This window comes from Carcharodon carcharias, chromosome 2 (assembly GCF_017639515.1).
Source record: "Carcharodon carcharias isolate sCarCar2 chromosome 2, sCarCar2.pri, whole genome shotgun sequence".
Classification (NCBI taxonomy): Eukaryota; Metazoa; Chordata; class Chondrichthyes; order Lamniformes; family Lamnidae; genus Carcharodon; species Carcharodon carcharias.
Window position 1 is genome coordinate 191755575 of NC_054468.1, and position 13498 is coordinate 191769072.

Here is a 13498-nt window from a genome sequence, read left to right on the forward strand (position 1 = left end):
TTTCAGGAAATATAAGTGATACTCCTAGCTTTATAATCATATCTATCCTTGTATGAAAGCTAGTTGGAAAGAAAACATACCCTGCAGAGCCCAATGAACTACTGATGAAACTTACTTTTTTTATTTCTACTGCAAGTACTACCAATTGAAATACTTTGTAACAGGTCCAGTTCAATCAGGTTGTGATTTCTCCCACACTGCGCACCACCTTCCCCCAACCCTGACCACCCCAACACCCACAGAGAGACTGATTTGGAAGAAGGATGTTGAAAGCTGTAATGGGTTTTGGATAAACCCATCAATAATGATAATCTATTTCAAACAAAACAGAAAGCTAGAAAACCGGGCTTAAATTTGTGTAAATTAATCCGGAAGTACTAAACCAGAAACTAAAGTGGAAAGAGGAATATTATTAAAGAATGATAGGAAACTGAAAAGAGAATACAAAATGAGCAGTTAGATAGGGAATAAATAATGTCTACATTTGATAGATGCACAGCGATCATTTATGCAAATATAAGACAAATATTTCAGTTATGGTCTTTTTGTTTCTGAAACCATTATGAATTGGCACTGGAGCTTTGACATTTTTAGCACCTGAAAAGTAAAAGAGAAACAAAGGTTATCTTTTAGCGTGTAGGGTACACATTGAGAGATGAGTTGAAAACAGCCAGTTTGTCATGTAGCGTGTGTAAGGTGAGACAGAGGTAAGAAGGGGTAAAAAGGGTGAGGTGTGAAGAAATCTGAGGGAAGAGAGTGTGACCTCAGTGGTTAAGCCTCACCGAAGATTTAATTACCAGGCTGCTCTGTTTCCAGTGATCAGGCAGGGTTAAAATTGACTCTTGTGTGAGTAGCTGTTATCACGGTCATGGATTACAATGTGCAAAGGGGCTTGCAGCATGTCACAGCAGTCAAGCAATCTGTCTTTCAGTAGATTACTAGAATTGTTGAGGCACCACCACAGGGTGAGTGGCAGTGGCTCCATGGAGCATGACCTGCTGCGCTCTCTTAGGAAGATAGCATTCATCTTTCCACGCATGTTACTCTGTCAGTGCCCTTGCTGTTCCCTGTCAGCCAACCAGTCAGTCCAGACTGCTGCCAAACATGCTGAGATGGCGCAGTCCACAGGCAAGCCTGCTAGGTCCAAAGCTGCTCAAGGTCTTCCTCCAAGGTCATCGGTAGTCTCCTACACTGAAATCAGCAGCATTGTAGAGGAGCACTAGAACATGCAAAAGCACATGGAAGACAGGCACTAAGGGAATGCACCAGAATAAAAATAAAAATACCTGGAAAAACTCAGCAGGTCTGGCAGCATCTGCAGAGAGGAACGCAGTTAACGTTTTGAGTCTGTATGACTCTTCAACAGAACTAAGTAAAAATAGAAAAGAAGTGAAATATAAGCTGGTTTAAGGGTGGGGGTGGGGGGGGGGTGGTGCGGTGGGACAGGTAGAGCTGGATAGAGGACCGGTGATAGGTGGAGATAAACAAAAAAGATGTCATAGACAAAAAGACAAAGAGATGTTGAAGGTGGTGATATTATCTAAGGAATGTGCTAATTAAGGGTAGAAAGCAGGACAAGCAAGGTACAGAAAGCCCTAGTGGGGGTGGGGTGGGGTGAAGGGAAGGGACCGAAATAGGCTGAAAGGTAGAGATAAAACAATAGATGGAAATACATTTAAAAATAATGGAAATAGGCGGGTAAAGAAAAATCTATATAAATTATTGGGGGAAAAAAAGGGGGGAACAGAAAGGGGGTGGGGATGGAGGAGAGAGTTCATGATCTAAAAATTGTTGGACTCAATATTCAGTCCGGAAGGCTGTAAAGTGCCTAGTCAGAAGATGAGGTGCTGTTCCTCTGGTTTGCGTTGAGCTTCACTGGAACAATGCAGCAGGCCAAGGACGGACATGTGGGCATGAGAAGAGGGTGAAGTGTTGAAATGGCAAGCGACAGGGAGGTCTGGGTCATGCTTGAAGACAGATCGAAGGTGTTCTTGCGCCAGAATGATCAGTTGATATTCGTATGCAATGTGGCATGCTTTAATTTAGAAATTTGCTTTGGAATTTTTGCTCACTGAAAACCCTGAGACAATCCTGCTTACAGCCCTCCTCCTTCTTCTAGCGGTTTATCTTGCTCCTACCTCCTGTTACTGTCAAGATTATGGGAGGGCATTGGCTGGTACGTTGAACTCCAAAATGGCACCAGAGGCATCAAGTCAGTGCTGCCTGCTCTGCATACTTCCAGTGGCCATTTTCTGCACACGTGCTAGCATCCTCATCAATATGGCATTCAGAGCGATTTGCCCCACAAGTGTGCACACACGCGGCAGTCATCACTTTTGTAATACTAACGACACTCATAGCACCCAAACAAAGGCATGAACACCACCAATTTCTCCCCGAAGTGTTCTGTACTGTGATGCCTGGATTTCGCTGTTGTTCACCTATGTATTGGATAGACAAAGGTACAAACCAGTTTATCGAAGATGTAAGATCTGCTAATGGGAGTAACTGTTGATGCTGAACACATTAAGATATTTCACATAAAAACCCAAATGGAAAAGGACGATAATTCATTCTGCTTTGACTAGTAAACCAGAGAAAACTATAAGGGCAACAAGCTGTGGCAGCAAGGGGTCCTGCTTTATTGGTTTATCAGCTGCTTCATGGGATTTTTGATCTTTTTAAGTACATGCTGTTCTGTGAATTTTTAAATTCACTGATGGCTGCTCCGTTAATTTATTGTTTTGTTCATGTGCATAGTTCTCAATGAACATTGATTCTGTTATGATCCCAGCTGAGGCTACCCCTGGATAAGCCTGATCACAGAGTGGAACCCAGCTTGATAGATCCTAACTTTTATTTGTTTGTTTAGATATGTGGACAGTAGCTACTGAACAGAGTCACAGGAATCAGCTGATGAACTTTTAACAAAAGAATAAAATGTTTATTATACAATAAAAGATGAGCCATATTGCAATACTCCTTCACCCACAACTATACCTTTACAGATATATACATAGTTGTAAGGGTAACACAAGTTAAAAAAGCTTTCTTATAGTCTAATGTCCACAGTAAATACACAGTCCATGTAACATTAGGCACCCCGTCGTCAGACACACCACACTCTGAAACCAAGTGACAGATGCTACTTTAACCAGATGCTTTGAACCTCTCCTCAACTCATCCCAGAAGCTTGTCACACTGTGAACCAACCGGTCTCACTGCACTCCGTCTTTCACACAAGGATTTCCAATCTCCAAGACCTCACCTTGGAATCTTCTCCCAAACTGACACTTTCTCTCAGACACCATCCACAAGAGTCCACCTCCAGGGTTTCAAACTCTCCTTCCGATGTTCCTCTTCCCTGGTCACCACATGCATTCAAGTTGTCTTCCATGAACTCTCTCTCACTGACTCAGCTGTCAACAATACTACTGCTTCGTATACTTATAGCAAAGGGTTACAGACCTTCTGTTGTCTCTTTGAACCTTCTTGCCTCATGCAAGCTGTTCTGGCTTTGAATCTGCTTTTCTGCAACTTTTGGCTCTTTAAATCTGAACCATGGAGCCATTCTCTCTGCCCCTCACTCTTAACTTCACTTAATAGGACCTTTTTCAGGTTCCTGTCCTTCCTTTGACTAGAATGTCTGCTTGGGACTTTATCCTGGTCCACTCCCCTGAATTTTAGGGTCTTTTCTTTAGCTTGGCATTGGCTATCTGTCCCCTTTGCTCCTGTCTCTCCTGACAGCTACTTTCAAAACCAACTGAACTCAAACAGCTTCCAAAATCAAACTGCTGTTTTTCTTGTGTGCATGTTTGTGGAGGAACCTGCCTCTCTGGCAACAGTTAGGCAACAACACTTTTTTTCTACTCTTGCTTGCTTAACTTATGGCGATAAAACTCTCATTAGAAATGCAAGCACCTTTTAAAGTGAAACTAAAACTCAATTTGACCTTAACACACAGATACAGGATACAAATCAAACTTAAACATTAAAGCTAAAACTCATTCTTAACACCCATAAATACAAAAATAACTCACTTAAACTATCTATATTTCCTAACAATTCATTGGTATCTGCTGCTCCCATAATTCATTAATTTGTTGATGAGCCCAATGCTTCATTAATTTGCCAGTGTGCTCAATGTTCCAAAAATTTATTAAAATACTGGGGTGTACTACCCCATTTGTTGATATAGCTACAGTTGCAATAAGTATTGGATTTGTTGCTGCATTAATTTACCCCTAATTGATTACTTGACTGGCACAAAAGCCCATCTTTATTTATAAATTCATCAGTGCCTGCTTCTCTATGATTCAGTGTTACTTACTGCTCGATTCAATTTATTAATTCACTGGGGTCTCTTAAACCAAGCTGCAAAGTTCATAGCATTGTTTCATTGTTGTCAATGAAGATTTTTGGTTTCTGTATGTTCAGTTTTATTCTTGTGATTATATGGTGTTAAGAAAGAAATAACTTGCATTTATATAGCACCCATCACAACCTCAAAACATTCTAAAGTGCTTTGGAGCCAATTAAGTACTTTTGAACTATAGTCACTGTTATAATGTAGGCAAAAGGTGCAGCCAAATTGCATATAACAAGTCCTACAAAAATTAATAGATCATAACTAGATAATCTATTTTTGGCAGGGTTGGTTTAGATATGAATGATGATCAGGCCACCAGGAGAACTTCTCTTCTTCATTAAGTGTCGAGGAACCGTTAAGAAAGACCTTGCCCCAGGTATATCCCACTATTAAAAAATGTACCATCTATATACTTTGCTTTCCCCATTTGTGTTCTATTTATTTATGCTTTTCCTCCAATTCAAGAGGTGAGGAGGGGAGAAGAGAGGAAAGGGAAGGGAAAGAGAAAGAAAGGAAGACTTGCATTTATGGCGCCTTTCATGGCCTTGGGATGTCTCCAAACGTTTTACAGCCAATGAAGTACTTTTGAAATGTAGTCACTGTTGTAATGTAGGAAACATGGCAGCCAACTTACACACAGCAAGCTCTCACAAGTAGCAATGCAATAATGACCAGATAATATACTTTAAAGATGTTGATTGAAGGATAAATTTTGACCAGGACATCAGGACTCTCCTGTTGTTCTTCAAAGTGGTTGCATGACAGCTTTTACTTCCACCTTGAAGTACAGATGGAGCTTTGGTTTAACATCTCACTGAAAAGACAGTGAAGATCACCCTCAGTAGAACACTGGAGTGTTAGTCTTGACCTTTGTGCTCAAATCTCTGGAGTGGGGTTGAACCCACAATCTTCTGATTCAGAGGCATGAGTGCTACTAACAGAGTCAAGGGAGGAATGTTGTACCTAACATCCTCTTTGACTACAAAGTATGTGTACACTTGTTTTCACATGAGGATCATTCATTATTCAATCATTTTGGAGGCCTTGCCAGTTCTTCTGAAAATATTAGTCAATCTTTGCTGGGTGTTCTAAATTAGCATATATGACAAGGAATCCAACCTAATGATAGATTTTATGGTTTTTCTGTCAAATAGTTCCTCTTTTGAATCTATTATGTATTAATGCCATTGTAACATGTCAATAGTATTTTGCCTGAAGAATTGCCTACAGGTGCTGTCATAGTAACCTTATGTGACTCCACTGGTTGACTGGCTCTGGCAGCCTCACTATATAGAAGGTCCTTGGGTATGAGAGCGTCTTCCATCCCATCGATGTGCCTGATCCACCGAAATTGCCTCAGTTTGATTATTGCCAACACACTTGGGAGCTCTGCCTTTGGGAGGACTGCCTCATTCATGAATTTGTCCAGGATATACCCATAATCCAGGCAGACAGCAAAGATGGAAATTACTGAGCTTTCTTTTCTCCTGGTAGCTGTAAGCTGCCCATATTTCACAGCGAGACAACAAGGTGCTAAAACACAGGCCTTGTAAACCAGGTCAGCTTTGTGTTATTCCATGATCCCATGAGTGTTTCGCGAGTTGGTCAAAGGTGGTAGCTGCTTTCCCTATGTATGTATCGAGTTCTGCATCAAGGGGCAAATGTCTCACAGTGAAATGAAGGTAGCAGAACACCCCAGTGGGGCGTTATTTAGTGTGATCGGGGCGGAGATTCAACACCTTGTCCCATGACCGCTGTTTTCTTAATGCTTATAGTCAGGGAGAACAAGTTACAGGCACAGGAGAGACAGCCCATGAGTCTTTGTAGCTGAGTTGCCATGTGGTAACTAGTGCAGCATCATCAATGTTCCCTGATCAAGATGGAATATGTTTTTGACTTCACTTTGATAGATTGTCTTGATAGATTGTAGAGCTTACCATCTGACTTAGTGTGCAAGTAGACTTCTTCCACAGTACCACGGAGAACGAGATACCAAACAGAGTGGAGGCTGTGACATAGCCCTGTTTCACTCCATTCTTCACACAAAACTGTTGGAAGTGGAGCCATCAAATTGTACAGTGCAATGCATGGTGTCATGTAAGGAGTAGATGAGACTGAGGAGCTTTGGTAGACAACCAGTTTTTTTTCCCCAAAGTCAAATAGAGCCCTGCTTTGCTGGCAGTGTTGAATGCCTTAGCAGGATCTACAGAAGGTAAAAAGGTATGAACAAAAATAAAAATACCTGGAAGAACTCAGCAGGTCTGACAGTATCTGCAGTGAGGGATACAGTTGACATTTTGAGTCCGTATGATCCTTCATCAGAACTAAGACATATAGAGATGAGATGAAATATAAGCTGGTAGAAGGGGGTGGGACAGGAGAGCTTGATAGGGGACCAGTGATAGGTGGAGGCCAAGAAGAAACTGTCAAAAGATGTCATAGACAAAAGCACAAAGGGGTGTTGACGGTGGTGATATTATCTAAAGATGTGCTAATGGGGACATTAAGGGAAGCAAGTTTGTGGCAAATAGTCCTAGTGGGGGTGGGGTGGGGGGGAAGGGATTGAAATGGGCTAAAAGGTGGAGATGAAATTTCTATTGTTTCGTCTCCACCTTTTAGCCCATTTCGGTCCCTTCCCCCCACCTCACCCACACTTGAGCCATCTGCTACTAGCTTGCTTCCCTTAATGACCCCATTAGCACATCCTTTAGATAATATCACCACCGTCAACACCCTTTTGTCCTTTTGTCTATGACATCTTTGGCAGTCTCTTCTTGGCCTCCACCTATCACTGGCCCTCTATCGAACTCTCCTGTCCCACCCCCCCTCTAACAGCTTATATTTCATCTCATTTTTATATGTCTTAGTTCTGATGAAGGGTCATATGGACTCGAAACGTCAACTGTATCCCTCTCCACAGATTCTGCCAGACCTGCTGAGTTTTTCCAGGTATTTTTGTTTTTGTTTTAGATTTCCAGCATCCGCAGTATTTTGCTTTTATCTTAAGGTAAAAAGGTATGCCCTGTTCCCTACACTTCTCATAGCTGCCATATGGAGATCTGCCAGCACAGAAAGTGCACTGTGCTTCTGGGTACACTCAGTCTGCAAGTAGATGGGAGTCTTTAAGTATGACCTAGCAAAGGCCTTCCCTGTGACACTAAGGAGATGTGCCTGCTGTCTTCGTTTTTATATGGAGTTATTGCATCACGCATCTCCTATGGAACCGAGCCTACGTTCCAGCAGAGAAGGAGGTCATAAAGATGTGGCAATAGATGGGACTTTGTGCTTGAGCAGTTCGGCTGGCGTTCCACTCTTTCCAGGTGCCCTTCTGTTCACTATGGCCTTCTCAAGCTCTAGTGATGAGTATTTGTCATATAACTCATCCATGACGAGAAGTTGCAGGAAAGAGTCAAGCATGAACTGCAAGATGTCCAACTCACAGCAGTACACCTCACAGTAGTGTTCAGCCCAGCTGAACATCTGTTCAATTCTGTCAGGGAGTAATTCACCATCTGCTGACTTCAGGGGAGCAATTCTGGTCATGGCAGGGCCAAGCGCCCTCTTGATCCTTCTGTTCATAGCTCATAGCTTTCCATTGTCACCGGCAGTTTGGATTTCATATGTTGATTCAGTGTTTGCACAGCATCTCCATCTTTTGCATGGCTGACTTGGCTACTTTCAGGTTGTGTAGTGCTTTATGTGTTGGGATTTGTGCTGTGCATCACACAGGCTTTGTTTTTTGCATCAGTGACTGGTATCATCTCAGCTGAGTAGGTCTCAAAATCAGTCCTTGTTGCGGGTTCCACCTTTACCAAATGATACTTCTGCTGCTTCATGGATGATTGAGTTTAGCTTATCGTTCCTGTGAAGATTCATGATGTGGATGTTGAAATAGTTACTAAATACAAGTATCGAGGCGCCAAAGAAGATAAATTGAATTGGAGGGAACAGTGTAATGATGTGGTGGCCAAGGGACATACAGAATTATACTACCTCAGAAAATTAAAACCATTTTGAGTAGATCCCACAATCATGAAACTTTTCTATACTGCTGTAATTGAGAGTGCACACTGGTATTATTGTCTTAGGAAAGCTGACTCTAAGAGTACAGAGATTATTGAACCAGGCAGGAAGGGTATTTGATGAGCAGATATTTCTTGACAAAATCTGTCCTTAAAAGAATTTTGAGCAAAGTAAACAGCATCATGAACAATGAGAATCACCCGTTGCCTTAATATTATTGCTAGTTGCATTCAGGGAAGAGACTACAATGAAGTGGCCTTCACTTTCCTACTGACAAGAGTGTGGTCAGTCTCTCAAGCAGCGCTGTGTGGTAGGTGTGGGTGTAGCGAACACTGGACAGATCATGCCTTATGATCACCAGGTCTGGTTGCTACCAATGTTCAGACCTTAAGTGACACCATGATACCTTGTGGCGATGTCTGCCCTGAAAGAAGGTGTTTGTGATGCAGAGTTTATTCAGGGCACAAAGTTCAAGTCAGTTATCAATGATCTCGCCCACCGCATCTTGGTGTAAGGGTACAATTTTTGTATTGTTATTGACTGGTTTTATTTTGGTGCAAGCAGTAATAACTACTTTTGAAATAGCCCTTTACATTTGTAGATAAGTGTGCGATCATTTTTTTGTTATCACCTCTTTATATTTTTGTGTCAGAGTTGATGTATGCTTTTATGTTCTTGATCTGGAATTCTCTCCCTACACCTCTCCGCCATTAAAATGTTTCTTAAATCCTATTCCTTTGACCAAGCTTTTGTCTTTACAACATTAAAGGAGCTACATTAATGCAAGTTGTTGACCCCTTACATTTGAGTGGAGTTCATAATTATAAATTTTGCTTTGTCTTTTTACACATTATGTGAGGTGATTTTGCTCATTTTTTTGTTGGCCCTTGCACCTGCTATATCATCACCCTCCCTGTGCCCCGCCTTAATAGTTCTCTATTACCACTGGCGGCAGACCGTTTGTCTGGAATATCAGATGACTTCGAGTGCAGACATGCCAACTCAAGCAAATTTATTACGATAGATGTGATTTCTAAGTAAAATTAAGCCTCTCTTGCATCCTTGCAATAGAACTCTGAAAGCTCAGAATTTTTCACAGGCGTTCTTGTAAACGCACCTTTTGGAGGCTCTGCATTCTATTCCTTCCCCGGATGGATCATGTGACCAAATGCAAATGAACAGTAATCTGATGGAGGTCTCCACTGCACCAACAGGGCCTGAAGCAGCTAAAAATAACAGACGTGTAGCAAGATTGCAAGTGGGAGCTAGAGAACTTTGCCTTGGGCGTGGAGCTGGTGGACCTGGCACTCAGTACCTGGCAGCACTGAGCCCAGACTTTCAGCTTGCAGAACCAACTCCAGCACACTCACCCAAGTTTGGGAGCCTCACCTGGCATAGCCTGGTTGCTCCATCCCCAAGGAAAATAAACTCCATGGATCAGCAAGAACTGGACACTAATAGTCTTAGCAGATCTGCCAAGTCCTTCTTGGTGGCTGGCATTTTGATGTCCTCCTGACCATTAGTGTCCAGTCAAGGATGGACCTGGAAAAAGATCCAGGTGGATGCATTCATCTGCTGATGCAACAAGCACCTCAAAAGTGCGAGCAAGCAGTTTGGAGATCTGCAGAAGGCCTGAGCAGTGGACTAAAACTGATCCTGAAAAGGCTGAGGCAGAAGATGATGAGCAGAAAGTACCATTCACGTCCCAACTTCTGCCACATGAAGCTGGAGAATTTGTTGGTGGTCCTGGAGCTCCTGGACAGGGAGAGAATTAAACTCGTCTCTATTAGTAGAACAAATCCAATCTTTTGTAATGACCTCAGTGTCTCCCAGGGCTGCTTTCTGCTTATAGTTCTGAGATTTTATAATCTTTAGAATGATCGACCTAAACAGAGTTGGTGTATTTGGTGATTGCTTTCGTGCCCTCAGATGGTGTGTTTGGCCAGTTCCTCTGGCAGCATGAGGCGGATGGCACTCTGAATCTCCCTGGCTGAGATAGTTTGGCGCTTGTTGTAGTGAATGAGGTGCGAAGCCTTGGGTGCGATGCACTCGAAAATGTTGACAATGAAGGAATTCATAACACTCATGGCCTTGGACGAGATTCTGGTGGAAGGATGGGCCTGGGTTAGCAGCCTGTACATGTACCCTGTGGGGAGGGCTGGAGGGAAGTTAGTCCATCACTAGGTCTCCAAAGAAGACTTCACAGCTTCCAAAGCTGGACCATGTGCCTGTTAGACATGATACCGGAAATGAGTTTAAGCTCATGTGCTTTAGTCTTTGGGTTAATTAGTTGATTACATTTTAAGTTGGTCAAATTGGTAAGGGGTTTTGATAGAGGAGAATAAGGATAAGGAGAAACTATTTTCAGTGGCAGAAGGGTAAGTAACCAGGGGACACAGCTTTAAGGTAATTGGAAAAGAACCAGAGACAACATGAGGGAGAGAGGAAGGGTCTGAAGGCTTTGAAGAAGGGTGATGCTGACTCGAAACGTCAACTCTGTTTTTCTCTCCACAGCATTTTCTGTTTTTGTTTCAGATTTCCAGCATCCACAGTATTTTGCTTTTATCTTAGGTTCTTTAAAGCTTGTTGTAAAGCATTTTCAGATGCAGTAGTTTAGCTTTTGCAAAGAGCTCTGACCTGTTAGAGATTAAATAAACCACCGATAAGGTTCTATAAACTAACTGTCAATCTATCTTGGTTTATGTTTGGAAAAATCAGCAACGAGTTTTATACCAAATCTACTGATTTTTAAGAGTCTTGACATGTCTACGAGTGTCCTCGCGAATGGTTATATGGTGGTGTATTGCTGTTAACCTGCATTTTCACAGAGAGTTCACCATGAATTGGAGGCTACAATTTGTCTGGACTTGTCCAGGCAATTCTGCTCGAGATTGACCTAGCTTAAACAACTTATAGTTATATAGTGTCTTTAAACATCATTGATGGCCTGAGGCACTTTCCAGGAGCATTGTAGAACAAAATATGAGCCACATAGAGGAGGAGATTAGGTCAAATGACCAAGACCCATGGTCAAAGAGATAGGTTTCAAGGAGTATTTTAAAACGAGGTGCAGAGGTATAAGGAGGAAGTTCCAATGCTCAAGACCTGGGCTGCTGAAAGTGGCACAACCAGCACTGTACTGATTAAAATCAGGACTGCACAAGAGGCCAGATTTAGAGTGCATCTTGGAAGGTTGGTATAAAGAGAAAGATTTGCATTTTATATAGTGCTTTTCACAACCACAGGACATTTCAATGAGCCTCACAGCCAATAACGTACTTTTGAAATTTGTCACTGTTGTAATGTAGTAAATGCATTGGCCGATGTGCACACAACAAACTCCCATAAACAGCATTGTGATAACGGGCAGATAATCTGTGATGTCTTTGGAGGGTTAAATATTAGCCAAAGCACTGGGAATATCTCTGCCGTTCTTCTTCAAAATGGAGTAATAGGATCTTTGGGGCCTGGCTGAAGGCAGACAGGCCTTCATTTAACATTTTATCCAAAAGACAGCATCTCTGACAGTACAGCACTGAAATGTCAGCCTGGATTTTGGTGCTCAAGTTCTACAATATTATGACCAAAACACAAATAAAGAAAATAAAAATGCTGGAAAACATACAAATATAAAGAAAATTACGTTTTGGAACTGTATAAGTAATAAATGAACACAATGCTAGAAGACGTAACCAACTTCCACCTTCGTGGGTACCTTCTGCTTTTTCGTGGGTGAGTATGCGCATGCGCGTTATCGTCTGCAAACGATGAGCGTCAACCTGTGCGCGAAACGTCAGCGCGCCTCGTTACGTCAGGAGGCGTCAAGCAGCGTGTGGTCAGTTGACTCTTCCCGGCCGGAGCTGGGCAACAGATGTGATCATGGCGACAAATTTACAAAGAAGCATCGTTGCTCAAACTAAGAAACACACTGCGAGTGTGATTTTCCTTCACGGCTCAGGTTAGACCTCAGTGATTTATATCAGCTAGTTGAATCGGTCTGGAAACATGGACGGGATGACCTCCGCCTGTGTTCTCAAACCTCAACGTTCAGCCCTTTGTACCGCGGAAGATTCGAGTGACCATTCCTAATTTAAATGTAAGAAAATGACCAGCCGAGAGCTACCAAACAGTAAATGGCCAGCATTAAATTGTGCCACTTTCACATTAGATTATCTCCAATGTGTGTGAAAATAAAACACTCATATTCGGGTTTCTCCCCATTCGCTTCCCAGCCGACCTTCCTTAAAAGATGTTGATCTTAAGTTGCGATGCTTTTCTGCTGCTGTTGGGCTGTCTCTGGCACCTCATCCTGGCAGCAGATATTGCCAACGTTTGAGGCTAGGTCGTTAACTATCAGTGGGCTATTTTATATCATCCTCGTCATTATTATACATATATTATAAGCCAATTCTCTCCCCCCATTCTTATAATAAACTGTCCTAACCTGAATTGTAGAAAATTGCAACACTGGTGAATGACGTTAAAATCGCTTTCCAACAACTATTCTGTCCTTTTCACTTACCTATATATATATTTTCCAAGTGTATTCATAAGAGTTTTACAGCACAGAAATAGGCCCATCGTGTCCACGCTGGCCATCAAGCCCCTATATACCCAAATCCCATTTTCCAGCACTTTGCCATAGCATACAAAGCTACAGGCCATTCAGGTGCTCATCTAAATACTTTTTAAATGTTGAGGGTTTCCGCCTCTATCATCCTTTAAGGCAGTGAGTTCCAGATTCCCACCACCCTCTGGGTGAAAAAAATTTCCTCAAATCCCCTCTAAACCTCTTGTTCCTTACCTTAAATCTATGCCCCCTGCTTTTTGACCCCTTCACTAGGGGGCAAAGTTTCTTCCTATCTATGCCCTTCATTATTTTGTATACCTGTATCAGGTCCCCCTCAGTCTTCGCTGCTCTAAGGAAAACAATCCTAGCCTGTCTAGGATAAAAGCAAAATACTGCAGATGCTGGAAATCTGGAACAAAAACAGAAAATGCTGGAAAATCTCAGCAGGCCTAGCAACATCTTTGGAGAGAGAAACAAAGTTAAAGTTTTGACTCCATATGACTGTAGGCCTGCTGAGATTTTCCAGCATTTTCTGT

The 13498-nt window shown here is 42.3% G+C and overlaps 1 protein-coding gene across 1 annotated transcript in view; it reads left to right on the forward strand.

Annotated features, from left to right (window-relative positions):
* Nucleotides 1-12195: 12195 nt before the first annotated feature.
* lyplal1 (lysophospholipase like 1) overlaps nt 12196-13498 on the forward strand; it is a 52757-nt gene continuing 51454 nt past the window's right edge. The window contains exon 1 of the mRNA XM_041209196.1: nt 12196-12350. Within this exon, the coding sequence (XP_041065130.1) occupies nt 12272-12350 (79 nt within the window). The 5' untranslated portion in view covers nt 12196-12271. The remainder of the gene's footprint in view (nt 12351-13498) is intronic.